General features: G+C 40.6%; 1 protein-coding gene across 1 annotated transcript in view; it reads left to right on the top strand.

Moving 5' to 3' along the window:
- Window positions 1-19,534, top strand: part of LOC144616005 (uncharacterized) — a 137,299-nt gene that overhangs the window by 84,355 nt on the left and 33,410 nt on the right. The window contains exon 3 of the mRNA XM_078445098.1: window positions 18,282-18,383. Within this exon, the coding sequence (XP_078301224.1) occupies window positions 18,282-18,383 (102 nt within the window). The remainder of the gene's footprint in view (window positions 1-18,281; window positions 18,384-19,534) is intronic.

Raw genomic sequence — 19,534 nt, 5'->3', positions numbered from 1 at the left:
TTATTCTATGCTGACAGCTCCACGATATGTCAGGATCTGTGCCATGAAGAAAATTTAGGTAAAATATTTTTATTTAGTACAATTACTGTACCATTGCCTTTTCTGCAACGGCTTCCTGGAAAAATTAAAAATGTTCAAGTATTTGGCCAGTCGACGCCTGATGACTACCCTTGTTCATCACCTCAGAGGAAGAGAGTTCAGACCAGTCTTGTCCAATGAGACTGCTTCCCCATTCTTTCCGGTTTCTGGAGTCCATATAAAGCCATCTGAACTCTGCTCAAGCGACCTCAGAGCTCCTTTCTCAATCCACATAAAATGGATGCATCCATTCTTTTGTGCTTTGAATCGTTTGATCCATACAGTGAAAACTGTTTAAGTGTTTTAATTAACACCTCCCCCCAGGTACTCTCTTAATCGTAAGTCTGCGTGTTTCAAAACTCACGTTAACAGCTCTACTGTATCGTCTTAACAACATACGTCATCAAGATGCCCTTCCTCCTGTATTTCTTTGCTTGTTTCTCCTCCCTCCCTTCGCTTGTTCTCACTCAGGCAATAGCAGGGGACGTTTTCGAAGAAAGGCTTTCCCACTTGAGGTCGCTGAAACATTTCCGGCATCCTTTCTTTCTCGGTTCTGCTCTGCTTCTCTAAGCTGTGGGTGAGCTTTAAGTGTTTTGAGGGTTCCTCCAAAAATTTAGGAAACTGATGGGGTTTTCCTGCAGCAAGGGCAACTTAAGACATAGATGGGAAGACCTGCGGTGGGGGGAGGCAAAGTAGGCTTGGCCCAAGGCTGTTTGCTGCAGCTCATTTTGTACAGGGCAACTTTGTGCTGATGCCCTGTGGTGGCCTCATGATTACCTGCGCCTGGGTGGATGGTTTTAAATCTTAGGCTACGTGAGATTTTGACCTTGGCAGGTGATTGCATCTTATGACAGCTCTGTTCTGCAGGAAAGTTGCTGTTTTTCTAGACGAGTGAGAGCAGAAATCAAACCTTCATGGAACAAAGGCTCAGGGAGGTTTTAGTTTCCAACCACTAGTGCCAAGCTTGGGTAAGCAATACTGGATCGGCTGTACCAAACCCAGCCTGCTTGCGGGGTCGAGGAGCCAGCTGTGAAGAAGAAGCGTGGGCTTTAGGTGGCCGTACGGTGGCTCTCGAGGCAGGCCCCTCCGTGCTCTCTCAGATGGAGAGGGTGAATTGCAGATGAGGGGGAATCACCCCACAGCCGGTTTCTTAGGCCACGGCAGTAAGAAGAAGCCGTGCAAACAGCCACTGTGGTGCGGATCTGAAAAACACCACGGCAGGAGTGTAGAGGCTGATACCGCGGGCTGCAGAGACACTCGCCTTCCAGGAAAATGGGAAAGAAGCTGGCGTTAATGTAATGGGTGGAAAAGAAAGGCACCTCAAGTGAGACTGGCGACCAACAGTCCCTTCTGCAAATGTCTAAACATCCCATGATGGCAACAGCACCTTCTTTCTATGTGAGACGGAAGGCAGTAAGCACATGTTGACCTTTTTATTTTTTTAATGTTTATTTTGAGAGAGAGAGTGAGCAGGGGAGGTACAGAGAGAGAGGGGGAGAGAGAGAGAGAGAGAGAGAATCCTAAGCAGGCTCCGTGATGTCAGCCCAGAGCCCAAAGTGGGGCTCAATCTCATGAACTGTGAGATCATGACCAGAGACAAAATCAAGAGTCAGACACTTAACCAACCGAACCCCCCAGGTGCCTCTGTGATCTTAACCACAGAAATGGGAAAGGCAGGTGGGCAAAATTTGCCTCTTGCTCAGAGATTCCTTCTAATACAGCAAATGATTCACAGGTCACGGATTCTGGGTGGCTGACCTAGAATGATTGGCCTCCTAGAAAAGCTGGTGCTGAGATATTTTCTACAGATACCTTCCCTTATGGAGACCCCAGAGCGGTCCTGGCTATCATCCTTGACTATAGTAACTACAGGATTCTGCTATGGCTTTATCAGCAAAACTTTCTGGGTTCTGACTGTGATTTTTTTTCCTTGGATAATTGTTTTTGAGTCTGAAGGTTATCTTATGTAGGTTTTTTAAAATTTATTTAAAAAAATTTTTAATGTTTATTTATTTTTGAGAGACAGAGAGAGTGGGGGAAGGGCAAAGAGAGAGGGAGACACAGAATCTGAAGCAGGCTCCAGGCTCTGAGCTGTCAGCACAGAGCCCACTGTGGGGCTCGAACCCATGAATTGTGAGATCATGACCTGAGCCGGAGTTGGACACTTAACCGACTGAGCCACCCGGGTGCCCCTTATATATATATTTTTAACGTTTATTTATTTCTGAGAGACAGAGACAGAGCATGAGCGGGGGAGGGGCAGAGAGAGAGGGAGACAGAATCCGAAGCAGGCTCCAGGCTCTGAGCCATCAGCACAGAGCCCGATGCGGGGCTGGAACTCACAAACCGTGAGATCATGACCTCAGCTGAAGTCAGATGCCCAACCACTTGAGCCACCCAGATGCTCCGGATTATCTTATGCTCTAAATTTAACGAGTGTGAGGTGGTAGCTATGATAATCTCATGGATAATCATGTGAGTCCACTACCAGTTTGGATTCTTTACAAGTCGGTCTCAGGAGAGTCTTGAAACTGGACAATACAACTTCTGAGGCCCCGAAAGATGCCATTCGTTCTAGTCAGAGCCTTCCCAGGTTGTATGTACTGAAGAAATGCCAGCTTCCCTGAGAATCCTCTGGCTGAGGCAGGGCAGAATAAAATGTTGGGAGAAATGATTTCAGGCTTATTTTTTTTTGTTTTTGTTTTTTTCCTGCTATATACTTCCTGTGTATCTTGAGAAGGAATTTTGTTTTTTTTGACTTAAATTTCTTCCTTGGAATTTGATAATTGGGAGGAAGTTTATATCCAAATTCCAGGCATACCCACTTTCTGTCATTTAATTCTATTGCAGAAGTTGACCAACCTGTCCCAGTTTACCTGGGATTTTTCTGGTTTTAAAGTACAATGTCCCACATCTCAGGGACGCCTGGGTGGCTCAGTCGGTTAAGTGTCAGACTCTTGGCTTCAGCTCAGGTCATGATCTTACGGTTTGTGAGATCGAGCCCTGCATTGGGCTCTGCATTGGCAGTGCTGAGCCTGCTTGGGATTCTCTCTCCCTCTCTCCCTCTCTCTCTCTCTCTCTCTCTCTCCCCCTCTCTTTGTCCCTCCCCCACTGGCTCTGTATCTCTATCTCTCTCAAAATAAGTTTTTTTTTTTTTTTTTTTAAATGCCCTACGTCTCAGAAACCCCTCTGTCCCAGGTAGACTCGGATGATGGGTCACCCTTTCCGATAGGCTATTTTGGAAAATGCGGCTTGACCTACTTTCAGATGGGGCATGGAAGGAGGTGGGGACTTTGCGAAGAGATTGAATTTGAAGTAGATTGATCTGACATACTGCTCTGACCCACTTCGCAGTTTTCTCTGGGCCAAATGTAGAGTTCCTAACAGAAGCTCCTAGAGGACATCAGGAGAGCCATGGACGTGTGGGGAAGGCCACTTGATGAGGCAGGTACAGAACTGTCCTGCTGGGTGGCTGTCTTCAACCCAAGAGGGACGCGGCCCTGCTTCCAGGAGGCCTTTGGCTCAGTGGCAAAGCCCAAAGGCTTAAGGGAACAAAGAGCTGGATGATGTTGAAGAACATCCCCTCCCAAATTTTTTTGCTCTGTTTCATAAAGAAACAATGCATTAGCAGGGCACTCTAGCCTTTCTACCCACACTCACTCACTTATCTCCCATCCAGTCCCGCCCCATTGTCTGTACTTCCTGTTGGGATCCCAGCCCCTAGCTTAAAGAGGGTGGTCTGGATCAGTGCTTCTAATCTGGATCAGTGCTCTGCTGAGAGTGGCATCGGCATTATCAAAGTGGGATGTAAATCTACCCTGGGGGCACCATTCCAAACTACTGAGTCAGAATATTTGAGGGTGGGGAATCTAATGCTTCAAGAAGTTCTAAAGATGGTTCTTAGACAGGTGGATGTTTCAGATGCCGCAAGTTTAGTGTTAGGAAGGTCTCTTCCCGGATATCTATCTATCTATCTATCTATCTATCTATCTATCTATCTATAGATATATATCTATATATAAAATAAATATAATAAATAAATATATCTATATATCTATCTATAGATATATATCTATAGATAGATATATATATTTACCTTTGTTATGGGATACAGTTAGGATGCCAGAAACGGATCTTTTTAGGTCTTGGTTTTACAAGATTTGAGGTAGGATCAAGGCAGTGTTTAAGGTAAATTATTTTCTCCCACCGAGGCAACACCCTTCTGAGTACTCCACCTGAAGCCCCCTGAATTACAGTTTCCATTCTGGCTGGTGGGCAGGGCCCTATCTCCAGCCCTGGGTGAGCTCTGGATGTTGTTGCCTCGAATCCTGTTGGATGGTTCTTTCCAGGGATTCAGGTAGTTGCCTCACATGCACGAGCTACTTAAGCTGCTCTCTCTATGCAGCTGTCTCTCTCTCTCTGGCCCTCGGCCCCAAAGACATGAGCTGCCAGGGTCCCCTGGACACCAAGTTCTGTCATCAGAGATCTGGGAGAATGTTGGCTCAGCCCAGGCCCCCTGCCAGCACGGTGGCCTGGAGACTCACTCAGGAGGCCAGCCGGGAAAGCACAGTGCTCGCTCATCCCCAGCGCTTAGGAATCACCCCTTTGTTGCCTGATGTCCCATATCCTGAAAAAATATTATTTCAGATATTTTGCCTTTTGAAGTTGTGTTGGACAGGAAGTGAAGTCTGGTTTCTGTTACTCCTTCTTGACCTGAAGTAGAAGAACTCTTATGCTATTTTGAGGATGATGGCAATGTCCTCTTTTCATATAGACTTTTATTTATACTTTTACTTTCCCCTAGTAAATTTCAGATCACTTCATTATATTCCTCTTCATTATCCTTCAGGGATTTTTTTATTTGAACTGCATTGCACTTTTCGATTTACAGAGTGAATATCTGTAATCCCATTATGAACACAATGAGGAGTCCCGAATGTTACACAGCTCTAGGGAGTGCTGTTCGGATTGTATTCTGCAGGAGGGGCCCCTGGTGGAGAAAGGCAATAACACCGTGGCCATGCACGATACACTTCTCCGCTTAGCACGACCTTTTGTGTGTTTGAAAAGAAAGTTAACATTTTCTTCAAAAACGATCTGTATTCTTTTACATGTAATAGCTGTTTTGTAAATTTTTTGTTCTTGCTAACATCTTCTTTGCTGGTTCGTTATTTGCCGTGGCTGGTGCAAAGGAACACTACCGGCATTAGTATAATTGTCTTGTCCGCCTCCCTTTTTGTGGCGACCACTCTGAAGACGCAGGATGTACCCTCACCCCAAAGTGGGCTCAAACGTTGAGACTGATGATCCCACACACACACCAAGAAAGTATGAACTGGAGGTCTCTGGGGACAGCAGGGCAGGCTTCCCGAGCAGGTCCCAAATGGGTTGAGAGCCCGGGTGAGAGCCTGGTCAGTGAGGGTTCCCGAGCAGGAGCAGGGACTCACTTCATTGGAATCTCCCGCCAAGAACCACAGGCGAGAGCTTTCTTACCCACCTTCTTATCCGCTTCCATGCGGGCCACACGTGGAAGAGGTAGGGGTCGGGCCTAAAGGTTATCAGAAACCACACAGTGGAGGCAGACTCTTTGTTACACTTAGTGAAAGTTTATCTGTTGAGAGACCCAGATGAGTCTCATGGGATTTCTTTGGCATTGACTAGGTCATCTTCAAATAAGGACAATTCAATCTTCTATGCAATCAAGCCACGTTTCTCTCTTTTTCCTTGTTCGCAACCATTTTCTAAGATTCCTGGTAATGTGTTGAGCAATAGCAATGGTAACTGGTATCTCTAACTTGATGTTAAGGAAAAATAATTTTAGCAATTTCCATTAAATGTGGTGATATCTTGTCATTTAGTTTGCAGATAGTCTACAACAAGTAAAGAAAGTTCTCTTTCTTTCTTTCTTTTTTGTTAGAATGTTTATCATGAGTGAGTGTTGAATTAAAATTCATCTGTCTATGGCCATGCCACCCTGAACGTGCCAGATCTCTTCTGATCTCAGAATTAAAAATTCATCTGCTTTTCCTTCAATGATTTAGATGGTTAACAGAGTTGTGTTCACTGTAGTCAATTATATGGGGAATCACATCAATGTATTTTCTGCTACGAAGTTATCTTTGTTTTCCAGTAATAAATTCTAAATGGATATATTCCACTTAAAGTGTTATTTAATCTGCACGACTAAGAATTTATTTAGGATTTTGAGTTTGTATATAGAAGTTGTATCGTGTATTTTATGTGTATGCATACCGTCTGGATCTAGGTCAGTTATTGTAGTTAGACTAGCTTTATATACTGATACGGGAAACTTTTTCCCTCTAGATTCTCTGTTTCTGTAAATTAAGGATTATTTGTTCTTTAAAATTAGAACTCACCAATGAAAAGTCTGGTCTTAGAGCTCTCTAACTGAAGTTTTTAATTTTCTTTAAAAAATTTTTTTAATGTTTATTATTTATTTTTGAGAGAGAAAGAAAGCAAGCAGGGGAGGGGCAGAGGGAGAGAGGGAGACACAGAATCTGAAGCAGGCTCCAAGCTCGGAGCTGTCAGCCAGAGCCACATATGGGGCTTGAACTCACAAATTGTGAGATCGTGACCTGAGCCAAAATCAGCCACTTAACCGACTGAGCTACCCAGGTGCCCCAGAAGTTTTTAATTTTCATTTCAATTTCCTTAATACTTCCTTTGATTCAGCTTCTCTTGTTCTTTTTTTTTTTTTTTTGATTCTCAACATTAAAAAAAATCTTCAGAAATTATTTTATCTGGACTTATTTATGCACACATTATGCACAAAAACTTTCATAATTAAAAAAAATCTGTCATTTATCCCATTACTTTTAAATTTCTTTCCTTTTCTTGTTTGTCTCTCTTGCTGAAGATTTATCTTAGTGGCTTTTGTTTTGTTTTTAAGATCAGGCCTTGTGTTCTGCCAATATTTTGTATCTTTTTCTGTGTCACCGCTTATTACTTTCTCTGCTCACCCCTTGTGACCAGCTCTTCCTTCTTTCTTGAACATCGGGTAGAGAAGTTAACTTGATCACGTTTCTGGTGGATCCGTAATGGTGGCTCCATGTATGAACAATGAACCCCACAAATGTTACTAATTGCTGGTAAGGGGCGGCACAGAAATTTGACTATTTGTTCTTGTAGAGTATACCGTCCAGGAAGCTGTGCTGGTGATTGTTTCTCAGAACCTTCTCCCTGGGGAAGAAAGGAAAGAGTTGATGCCAACTCGCATTTCCTCCTGGTCAAAGCCAGAGGTGCTACCCCCCTTGCTTGACTTTCGGGTGCTGTAACGTTTTGTACAGCTGTGTGTTAACTGGGCAGCTCATGGCCTGGAACCGAGGATGCCATGGATGTGATGTGAGGTGCCGTCGTGTTGTCCCGTGGGGGCTGGTCAGTCTCATGTGGCTGGGCTCTGCACCAGCAGCAGGCACAGGGCAAAGTGGCCACCCCCTGCCCCCGGTCCCACAGATGAGACTGAGAAGACTGAGGGCACGAAAGCTGACCACAACCCTCTCTCTGTCTCTCTCATCTTTCCGTCTGCCTCTTTCTGTCCTTGTGAAGTCAATGTCTCCGCCCCCTTCAGGGCAGCATGTCTGCTGTATGTTGCTGAGTGTGTGTGTCAGAATGAAACCGTGCCTGTGCCTGTGCATGAAATTTAATTTACATACGTGGTTAAAAGTCCGTATCAGCTTTTTATTTTTTTATTTTTATTTAAAAAAATTTTTTTTAACGTTTATTTATTTTTGAGACAGAGAGAGACAGAGCATGAACGGGGGAGGGGCAGAGAGAGAGGGAGACACAGAATCGGAAACAGGCTCCAGGCTCTGAGCCATCAGCCCAGAGCCCGACGCGGGGCTCGAACTCACGGACCGCAAGATCGTGACCTGAGCTGAAGTCGGACGCTTAACCGACTGAGCCACCCAGGCGCCCCCTATATCAGCTTTTTAAAGATTTTTACTTTTTCTGTTCAGCATAATGTTTTTTTTTTTTGTTTTGTTTTTTTAGTGTTGCTTTGTATATATCTAATTTTAAGACAAGCTGGTTCTAACATTCCTCCATTAAATATGATATTTGCTGGAGTTTGTGGTTTATTGCAGTATCATTTACAGTTCTATGTGGCAGAACACGGATTCTCTTCTAGCCAATTGAAGTAGAAAAGGGTTCAGTAGAACGTATCATGTGCAAGAAAGTCAGACACCTGGGCTTGGACACTGCATAACTGGGAGTGGACCCACAGTGAGAAACGTCTAACCACCCAGAGCATCACTGGTGGTGAGCATCACAGAGCCCGACATGAGGCTCTAACTCACCAGGCGTGAGATCATGACCTGAACAGAAGTTGGAAGTGTAACCGACTGAACGACCCAGGCACCCCTATTTGCTAAGTCTTTATGCAAGGAAGATCAAGTTTGAGTACACAGAAGCTGAGGTCGGACCGTGGCCCCATTTCACCTCCTCAATTGCCTTGCTAGGCATGTAGTTTAGGTCCCAAAGAAAGGGAAAGGATTAGACCATCCAGTTTCTATAGGTACATTAAGTCACAAGGTAACTTAACCAGAATGAAATATTTAAACATTTTATAATATTCTGTTGGAGTAATATGGTTATTCTACAGTATGGTGAATTACAGGGAGAGCATTTCTAATATTGAGGCATCCTTACATTTGGGGACAACCTCTGTTTAGTAATGATGCATTGTGTGTGTGTGAGTGTGTGTGTGTGTGTGTGTGTGTGTGTGTGTGTGTGTGTTTCCTAACAGTCTTGTTTTCTTTTTAAATAATAGTTAATGTCTACTGCTTTTTTTCCATGTTTTTTTGTGAACTCTTCATAGATATCATTGTAAAGAATTACATTTTGATGATTTCTAATTTTTGCTTTGATAAATAATACTGTAATATACTTTTGTGCCACAAGTGAAATTATTATGTGTCAAATTGTTTTTGAACGAGTCATATCAGACTACTACCAGCACTATGGAAGTATAACTGTTTTGCTGCACTCTTATCAGTACTGGGTATTTCATTAAAAATGGAAATAAAAAAAACTTGCTAATTTTTAAGACAAGAATAGGAATCTAGTTGTTTGAATTTTCACTTTGATTATTAAGCAGATTAGAGATCTTTTTAAATGAAAACCCAGTGTTCTTTTTTCCTTCTTTTTTTTTTTTTTAAAGTTTATTTGTTTATTTTGAGAGAGAAAGAGAGAGTGCATGCATGTGTGTGCAAGTTGAGGAGGGGCAGAGAGAGAGGCAGGGAGAGAGGGAATCCCACAGCACAGAGCTCGAAGTGAGGCTTGAACTCACGAACTCTGAGATCATGACCTGAGCCTAAATCAAGAGTCAGACACTTAACTAACTGAGCCACCCAGGCACCCTAGTTTTTCCTTCTTTTTAAGAAAAATGTTATTAAAATCTCACATATATACAGAGAAGTACTCAGAGCTCATATGCATCTATATATAGAACATTATACCTAATAACAGCAGAATACACATTCTTCTAAGTGCACATGAAACATTTTCCAAGGTCAGTAATATGTTAGGCCATAGAACAAGCCCCCCAAAATTAGAGTATTATACTTGGGTAATGTATATCACTTATTCTTTAAAATTGGTATAATTCTCCACTACCCCTTTAGCATTTATTTGTATTACAGAAATGAGTTTCTTCTTACTGCAAAGATAGCTTCTATCTTATTAAAAAAAATTTTTTTTAATGTTTATTTAATTTTGAAGGCAAGAGAGACAAGTTGAGCTGGGGAGGGGCAGAGAGAGAGGGAGACATAGAATCCAAAGTGGGCTCCAGGTTCTGAGCTATCAGCACAGAGCCTGATGCGGAGCTCAAACTCACCAGCCTTGAGATCATGACGGAAGCCAAAGTCGGTCGCTTAACCAAGTGAGTCACCCAGGCGCCCGCTTCTATCTTATTTTAAAACCAAAACGTCAATTTAATGACAATGTCTCCTAACTGAGAATAGTAAAATTGAGTTTGGTTCTTTGGGACTAGTTTTATTTGCTGAATTTTCATATGAGCAATCAGGAATCATTTTAAATGTTATTTCCTCTTTAACATGCAACTTTTCACCAGGTAGGACCAAATGTAATCTCTGAAATCTATATTATTTTAGCATTTAGGAACTATTTAGGGGAAATCGTTGTCTTGTATCCTGAGTGTTTGTGACTGTCATCCAATTTGGAAAGCATATCTAAAACCAAGAAACAATCAAGTGACTGATCTCCCCGCCCTCACCATGAACAGGAGGGAATATTTTCATCTTCACAATGAGAGGAAATCTCATTTCTTTGGGAAAGATTTCCAGTGTTATCTCTACTCACATTGCTTAAGGAGAAATTATAATAGCAAATTTTGTTTTAAAAATAAGGATGAGTTGATGTTACAAAAGAGTCTTTTAAAAAAAATATTGCTGAGGGGTGCCTGGGTGGCTCAGTCAGTTAAGCGTCTGACTTCGGCTCAGGTCATGATCTCGCAGTCCGTGAGTTTGAGCCCCGCGTCGGGCTCTGTACTGACAGCTCAGAGCCTGGAGCTTGCTTCGGATTCTGTGTCTCCCTCGCTCTCTGACCCTCCCCCATTCATGCTCTGTCTCTCTCTGTCTCAAAAATAAATAAACGTTAAAAAAAATTTGAAAAATATATTGCTGCGTCAATGTTAAGGGCAGATTTATGTCAAATAGCCATGTATCCAATCAAATCCTGAGAAGTTCTCAGCCTTGTGTCCACAGAGTGCTCATAAAGACCATTTCAAGTCTCATCTTCATGCCGAATTGCAGTTATACTTTGGTAGTAATTACTTTCACTATCTGACTTCACCAACATGGTTTCCTTCCTTTTTCTATTCTTTTTTCCTTCTTGTTTTTTTCTTTTTAAGATTCCAAGCAGTTTGATTGCTTTTGTCTCTCTCAAGACTCAAAAGAAAAAGTATGTTCAAATGCTAGATCTTTTATAAGTAGGGTATTTTCTTGTAATGAACTGAATTAATAGGTTGAAGAAACTAAGATAACCAAGAAGCAATTTCTCAGTTGGATGACTTTTATGCCAAAGCGATAACACCTAACTCCCTTTAAATAATGTGTGTGATTTTTCCCCCCAGAATAGATTACTAAGAGACATCAATTCCTAATGTATTCATATATAAAAGAGAAATCTTTTTTTTTTTTTTTTTTTTTTTTTTTTTTTGCCTTTTAGGCCTTTGTGAAATTTTTCAAATAAGGGAGATTCTGTTTATTGTTATAACTAGGGTTATGTCTTGGGGAGGGAATTTAAAATAGGAGGAGACATCATGTAGCCAAGCAAAGATAAAGTCAAACCCAGAAAGAGTAATATAATGAAAAAGGTAATTCAGCATTTTTAAAATAGTGGTAGTTTATTCTGAATATGATGACCTGGAGAGAAATAGATGGGGAACACAAGTCATTTCTCTCTTAGATTAGATGTAATAAGAAATCATTTGTTTGTGTTCTGTGAGTAGCAGGATGGAAATACTTTCAACAAGTTGTGCTACCATTGTGGAAACAGACCACTTCTTGCATTTATGCTCGATTGAAAAAGGAAATGGAGGAGGGGGGCACCTGGGTGGCTCAGTTGGTTAAGCGTGTGACTCTGAATTTCTGCTCAGGTCATGATCTCATTAGTTCAAGCCCCATGTCGGGCTCCTTGCTGACAGTGTGGAGCCTGCTTGGGATTCTCTCTCTTTCTCTCTCTGCCCCTCCCTTGCTCATGTGTACTCCTTTTCAAAATAAATAAATAAACTTAAAAAAAAAAAGAAAATAGATTCAGGTAAACTGACACATTGTACTTTCTTTCCTCCCTTTTATGTAAGTCTTTTTCCTTTTCCTTTCATTTTCCTTATTTCATGAATATTACAAAAAAGGGGAGAACTGAAAGGATTTACCTTAGGAGAAAGGCAGAAAAAGAAAGAGTAGAACACCTTCTTTAGAAACAATTTCCTACATTATTAAATTTCTACCTTGAAATTTTTCTACAGAATTCTTTGTTCTTCCATTATTCCTTTAGAACTCCATGCTCAAAGAAAAAAGTGAAAGAATTGTGGCGTCTGGGGTAGTTTCCTTCAAGAAAGAGGTTAGCGATGCCACACGAAGCAGTAAAGTGATGCCTGTGTGCCTCCTGGCATTGTTTCCCCAGTTATAAAGCCGGCTGGAAACAATACATTTTTTCTGTCCTCTTGGCAAATGCTCAGAAATTAATTTAATTTTTATTGGCTAGATAGTTATGGAGGCCAGTGCTTCATAAAAGGCTGTTTGATGGGGAGTCCAGGAGTGAGAACGTCTGAGTTCTGACCCTGGTTGTCCTCCTGGGTATTGCTAGATAGGTGAGTTCAGACGCCTGCCATGACCCTTCCTTCGTTCCTCTGAATGGAGGTGGGACAGCAGGCCTGCTGGCCTCACAGGGCTGCAGTGGGCTGAAATTCGACATTATATGTTTGAGCATGTGCTTGGAAAACTGAAAGACACCATAAAAAGGTAGAGTGTTGCTATTCAACAAAAATTCTCGTTATCTCAGTTACTTGGGGTTTTCTAGATTGTTCTCTCTTGTTCGGCATTTCCCTTGAAGACTTCCCAAGATCAGTATCTCTGTGAAGTTTAGAGGTTTGCATGTTTGTCAAGCCCAGTGGGATATAGATTTAATTTTAAAAAAGAAAAAAAGGAAAAAGCTGACTGCGTAAGAGCAATGGTAAATTAGAAACTGAACTACCCTCTTTTTACCTTCCTTCTGGTTAGTCAACTGAAGGTAACTGCTGTGAATTGTTAGAAATAATAGTAAAAATAATGAAAATGATTATTGTAATTATCATTTATTCAGTCCTCTTATATGTCAGGTATTTTCTTTTTATTTATGTATTTATTTGTTTATTTTTATTTTTAAATTTACATCCAAGTTAGTTAGCATATAGTGCAACAATGATTTCAGGAGTAGATTCCTTAATGCTCCTCACCCATTTAGCCCATCCCCCCTACCACAGTCCCTCCGGCAACCCTCTGTTTGTTCTCCATATTTAAGAGTTTCTTATGTTTTGTCCCCCTCCCTGTTTTTATATTATTTTTGATTCCCTTCCCTTATGTTCATCTGCTTTGTATCTTAAGTTCCTCACATGAGCGAGGTCTTATGTTATTTGTCTTTCTCTGACTACTTTCGCTTGGCATAATACCCTCTAGTTCTATCTACATAGTTGCAAATGGCAAGATTTCATTCTTTTTGATTGCCGAGTAATACTCCATTGTATATATATGCCACCTCTTCTTTTGCATTCATCCCTCGATGGACATTTGGGCTCTTTCCATACTTTGGCTATTGTCGATAGTGCTGCTGTAAATATTGGGGAGCACATGCCCCTTCGAAACAGCACACCCATATCTCTTGGATAAATACCTAGTAGTGCAATTGCTGGCTCATAGGGTCGCTCTGTTTTTAATTTTTTGAGGAACCTTCATACTGTTTTCCAGAGTGGCTGCACCAGTTTGCATTCCCACCCACAATGCAAAAGAGATCCTCTTTCTCCACATCCTTGCCAACATCTGTTGTTGCCTGAGTTGTTAATGTTAGCCATTCTGACTGGAGTAAGGTGGTATCTCATCGTGGTTTTGACTTGTATTTCCCTGATGATGAGTGATGGTGAGCATTTTTTCATGTGTTTGTTGGCCATCTGGATGTCTTCTTTGGAAAAGTGTCTATTCATGTCTTTTGCCCATTTCTTCACTAGATTATTTGTTTTTTGGGTGTTGAGTTTGATAAGTTCTTTATAGATTTTGGATACCCACCCTTTATCTGATATGTCATTTGAAAATATCTTCTCCCATTCCATCAGTTGCCTTTTAGTTTTGCTCATTGTTTCCTTCACTCTGCAGAAGCTTTTTACTTTGATGAGGTCCCAGTAGTTCATTTTTGCTTTTGTTTCTCTTGCCTCCAGAGATGTGTTGAGTAAGAAGTTGCTGTGGCCAAGGTCAAAAAGGTTTTTGCCTGCTTTCTCCTCAAGGATTTTGATGACTTCCTGTCTTACATTTAGGTCTTTCATCCATTTTGAGTTTGTTTTTGGTATGGTGTAAGAAAGTGATCCAGGTTCATTTTTCTGCATGTTACTGTTCAGTGACATAATTTCCTGAAGAGACTGTCTTTATTCCATTGGATATCCTTTCCTGCTTTGTCAAAGATTAGTTGGCCATATGTTTGTGGGTCCATTTATGGGTTTTCTATTCTGTTCCATTGATCTGAGTGTCTGTTTTTGTGCCAGTACCATACTGTCCTGATGATTACAGCTTTGCAATGCATCTTGAAGTCCAGGATTGTGATGCCTCCTGCTTTGGTTTTCTCTTTCAAGATTTCTTTGGCTATTCGGGGTCTTTTCTGGTTCCATGCAAGTTTTAGGATTATTTGTTCTAGCTCTGTGAAGAATGCTGGTGTTGTTTTGATAGGGATTGCATTGAATGTGTAATTGCTTTGGGTAATATTGTCTTTTTAACAATATTTGTTCTTCCAATCCAGGAACATGGAATATTTTTCCATTTTTTTGTGTCTTCTTATGTTTCTTTCATAAACTTTCTATAGTTTTCAGTGTATAGATTTTTCACCTCTTTGGTTACGTTTATTCCTAGATATTTTATGGTTTTTGGTACAACTGTAAATGGGATCGATTCCTTGATTTCTGTTTCTGTTGTTTCATTATTGGTATATAGGAATGCAACTGATTCCTGTGCATTGATTTTATATCCTTTGACTTTGCTGCATTCATGGATCAGTTCTATCAGTTTTTTTGTGGAATCTTTTGGGTTTTCCATATAGAGTATCATGTCATCTGTGAAGAGTGAAAGGTTGACTTCCTCCTGGCTGATTTGGATGCCTTTTATTCCTTTGTGTTGTTGCTGAGGCTAAGACTTCCAATACTATGTTGAATAACAGTGGTGATAGTGGACATCCCTGTTGTGTTCATGACCTTAGGGGGAAAGCTCTCAGTTTTTCCCATTGAGGATGATATTAGCAGTGGATCTTTCATATACTGTCATAGACTCTGGGTCTGGAGTTCTGTCTTGTCCAGCAAGAAAGCAAGATGCAGGATTAAAAATGTGAGAGAGGCTAATGTCTGGGAGGAGACAAGAGCTCCAAGGAAGGGTCCTTGCTCCGTTTTTATTAGGATCAGGCGGCTTACAAACGTGGTGTTGGGCGTGCACAAAGAGACAATCAAATAGTGAACGTTAACTCATGGGCATGAGAGAAAGAGGGTTTTGAAGATATGCTGTGTTAGGGGTTTGGGTTAATATAAAACAAAATCCTGACACCAGGTGGAAGGTTGTTTACAGCAGGAGTGAGGGACTACCTCTGTTTACCTAAACTGGCCTAGGGCACAAGAAAGACAGAGCATGCTACTTTAGGGTCAACAAGGTACCTTTCTTTTGCTAATTAGCTCTGCTCTGGGCAACTTCTCCCTGTAGCAGTCTATAGCCCTATTTAGCTGTTTACCTAATTTGGTCCTTCCTTCCTGTGAAAGCAGCTTTCTGCTATTGTACTAAGTTGGCGGGCATTTCTGCCATGAATACCTAATCTTGTTTACCTCATCTTAGATGTTTTCATCCTGAGATTCCCTATTCCTATACTTTTGTCCTATACTGGGACCTTTGCCCCTCTTGTCCTATACTGGGGGCCTTTGCCCCGTTTACCTAATCTTATTTACCTAATCTTGCTTACCCAAATTTGGGGGTGTACATTCTGTGGCTTTCTAATTCTTTATGCCTTGATAACCCATTGGTGCAAGCTCAGGGAATTCCTAAGCTTATTCCCCACAATACACAATTTTTATGATCTTGAGGTATGATCCTTCTATTGCTACTTTCTTGAGGGTTTTTATCAAGAAAGGATGCTTTCCTTTTTGTCAGATGCTTTCTCTGAATCTATTGAGAGGATGTGGTTCTTGTCCTTTCTTTTATTGATGTGATGTATCACATCGACTGTTCTGTGGATATTGAACCAGCCCTACATCCCAGGTATAAATCCCACTTGGTCATGGTGAATAATTCTTTTAATGTATTGTTGGATCCGGTTGGCTGGTATCTTGTTGGGGATTTTTGCATCCATGTTACTGAGGGAAATTGGTCTGTAGTTCTTTTTAGTGGGGTCTTTGTCTGGTTTTGGAATCAAGGTAATGCTGGCTTCATAGAAAGAGTTTGGAAGTTTTCTTTCTATTTCTATTTTTTGGAGCAGCTTAAAAAGAGTAGGTGTTAACTCTTCTTTAAATGTTTTGTAGAATTCCCCTGGAAAGCCATCCGGCCCTGGACTCTTGTTTTTTTGGGAGATTGTTTATTACTATTTCTATTTCTTTACTGGATATGGGTCTGTTCAAATTTTCTTTATGTTTCAGTTTTGGTAGTTTATATGTTTCTAGGAGTTTGCCCATTTCTTCCAGATTGCCCATTTTATTGGCGTATAATTGCTCGTAATATTCTTTTATTACTATTTGTATTTGTGCTGGCTTGTTTGTGATCTCTCCTCTTTCATTCTTGATTTTATGTATTTGGGTCCTTTCCTTTCTCTTTTTGATCAAACTGGCTAGGGGTTTATCAATTTTGTTTATTATTTCAAGGAGCCAGCTCCTGGTTTCATTGATGTGTTTTACTGTTTCTTTTGTTTGTTTGTTGTTGTTGTTTTTTCCGATAGCATTGATTTCTGCTCTGATCTTTATTGTTTTCTGTCTTTGTCTGGTTGTGGGTTTTATTTGCTGTTCTTTTTCCAGCTCTTTGAGGTTTAAGGTTAGGTTGTGTACCTAAGACCTTTCTTCCTTCTTTAGGAAGGCCTGGATTGCTATATACTTCCCTCTTATGACCACCTTTGCTGTGTCCTAGAGGTTTTGCATTGTGGTGTTATCATTTTCATTGGCTTCCATGTACTTTTTAATTTCCTCTTTAACTTCTTGTTTAGCCCATTCATTTTTTAGTAGGATGTTCTTTAGTCTCCAAGTATTTGCTATCTTTCCACATTTTTTCTTGTGGTTGATTTCGAGTTTCATAGCATTGTGGTCTGAAAATATATCCACAGTATGATCTCGATATTTTTGTACTCATTGAGGGCTGATTTGTATCCTAAAACATGATCTATTCTGGAGAATGTTCCAGGTGTACTGGAGAAGAACGTGTATTTCACCGCTTTAGGATGAAAGTTCTTAATATATCTGTTAAGTCTGTCCGGTCTAGTGTGCCATTCAAAGCCATTGTTTCCTTGTTGATTTTCTGTTTAGATGATCTGTCCATTGTTGTAAGTGGGGTGTTGAAGTTCCCTACTATTATATGGTATTATTATCAATGAGTTTATTTATGTTTATGATTAATTGATTTCTATATTTGGGTCCTTCCACATTTGGAGCATAAATGTTTACAATTGTTAGGTCTTCTTGGTGGATAGACCCCTTAATTATGATATAATGCCCTTCTCCATCTCTTGATACAGTCTTTATTTTAAAGTCTAGATTGTCTGATATAAGTATGGCTACTCCAGCTTTCTTTTATTGACCATTAGCTTGATAGATGGTTCTCCATCCCCTTGCTTTCAATCTGAAGGTGTCTTTAGGTCTAAAGTGGGTCTCTTGTACCAGCATATAGATAGATCTTGTTTTTGTATCCATTCTGTTACCCTATGTCTTTTGATTGGAGAATTTAGTCCATTGATGTTTAGAGTGAGTACTGAAAGATATGGATTTATTGCCATTGTGTTGCCTGTAGAGTTGGAGTTTCTGGTGGTGTTCTCTGGTCCTTTCTAGTCTTTGTTGCTTTTGGTCTTTTTTTTTCTTTTCTCCCCTCAGAGTCCCCCTTAAAATGTTTTGCAAAGCTGATTTAGTGATCATGATCTCCTTTAATTTTTGTTTGCCTGGGAAACTTTTTTTTAATCTCTCCTTCTATTTTGAATGACAGCCTTGCTGGATAAAGAATTCTTGGCTGCATATATTTCTGTGCCAGGTATTTTTTTTGTGCCTTGCACGTGCTATCTCATTTAATCTGTACACGGTCTCAGGCAGTACCTTTGCCATTCACGTCCCCACTTCCTGGAATGTACTAAGCTTCTCCATATGAATAAGTACTTGACTCTGCATCAAGTTAACAAGCATAAAACCTGGAAATTTTAGGAGCTGTAAGAGATTATTCATTGTTTTTGATTTCTTTCCCTTATTTATTGTTTTAATTTTCTAGGTATTCTCTTTTGAACGGGAGAGTCGTGTGGCCACCCTAGATCCCCAGAAACATACCCTACTTGTACGGGCAGGATCCAACTCAGACTTGATGAAGCAACTGGTAAGGTTGTTCTTTATACTCAGCAACCATTGCAGAACAATATTCAGTTGTGTAATGGAGCTGTTTTAGCCAAAGATAATTTTCCCTCTAGATGTTAATAAGTGATAAATGTGGGAATTTAAAAACGTAATCTTGATTCCTTTTGCGTATGGTACCAGAATTCTATCCTACAATGGACCTAAGGTAAGTGTAACTCGTGTAAAGTAAAAGAAAGTCAAATACCACCAACACTTATTTTTAAGGTTTATCTATTTTGAGAGAGAGAGAGAGGGAGAATCCCAAGCGTGTTCCCTGCTGTCAGCACAGAGTCTGACATGGGGCTCGAACTCACACACCTTGAGATCATGACCTGAGCCGAAATCAAGGGTCTGACGCTTATCTGACTGAGCCAGCCAGAGGCCCCCAACCAACACTTTTTAAGTTTAAAAGGAGATAACACTTTTTTTCCCCCTACAAGCAGTCCAGGAAAATGTTACTTAATTCCTATCTAATGACACTGAAATCTAAAAATCTTTAAACCTAAAGAAACATCTTCCTTAAGAATATTGATGGTGCTAGTCATTTTAAACCTTGACATTTTACAAGTGGACAGACTGACAGAACACACCTTATTCTGAGATAACTATATAAGAAATACTAGAAAAAATGTTTTTCAGGTTCATTTACATTCAGAAGTAAAATTCGAAATGCAATAGCAAACTATTTAAATAGTTTTGTGTTGGGGCTCCTGGGTGGCTCAGTCGGTTAAGCATCCGACTTCGGCTCAGGTCATGATCTTGTGGTTCATGGGTTCGAGCCCTGCCTTGGGCTCTATGCTGACAGCTGGGAGCCTGGAGCCTGCTTCGGATTCTGTGTGTCCCTCTCTCTCTGCCCCTCCCCCGCCCACACTCTGTCTCTCTCTCTCCCCAAAATAAATTAACATTTAAAAAAATTTTAAATAGTTATGTTTGTACCATGAGGTATTTCTAGATAACATTCCATTTACATTCTTATGTATTTTGGTTCTTGAGCCGAAAGAACTTTAAATATTCACCTCTAACTTCAGTATATTGAAATCTTTTCTTGAAAAGTTTAAAATGGTTTCACTGTATGTGGAAGTGGGAAGGATAAGGTACCCTTTTAATTTTAATTTTGTTTGTTTCACAGAAAGT

The sequence above is a fragment of the Panthera onca genome, chromosome B1 (genome assembly GCF_046562875.1).
Source record: "Panthera onca isolate mPanOnc1 chromosome B1, mPanOnc1 haplotype 2, whole genome shotgun sequence".
NCBI lineage: Eukaryota > Metazoa > Chordata > Mammalia > Carnivora > Felidae > Panthera > Panthera onca.
Note: the sequence above shows the minus strand (reverse complement) of the source record. Positions and strands in the feature narration are given on the sequence as shown.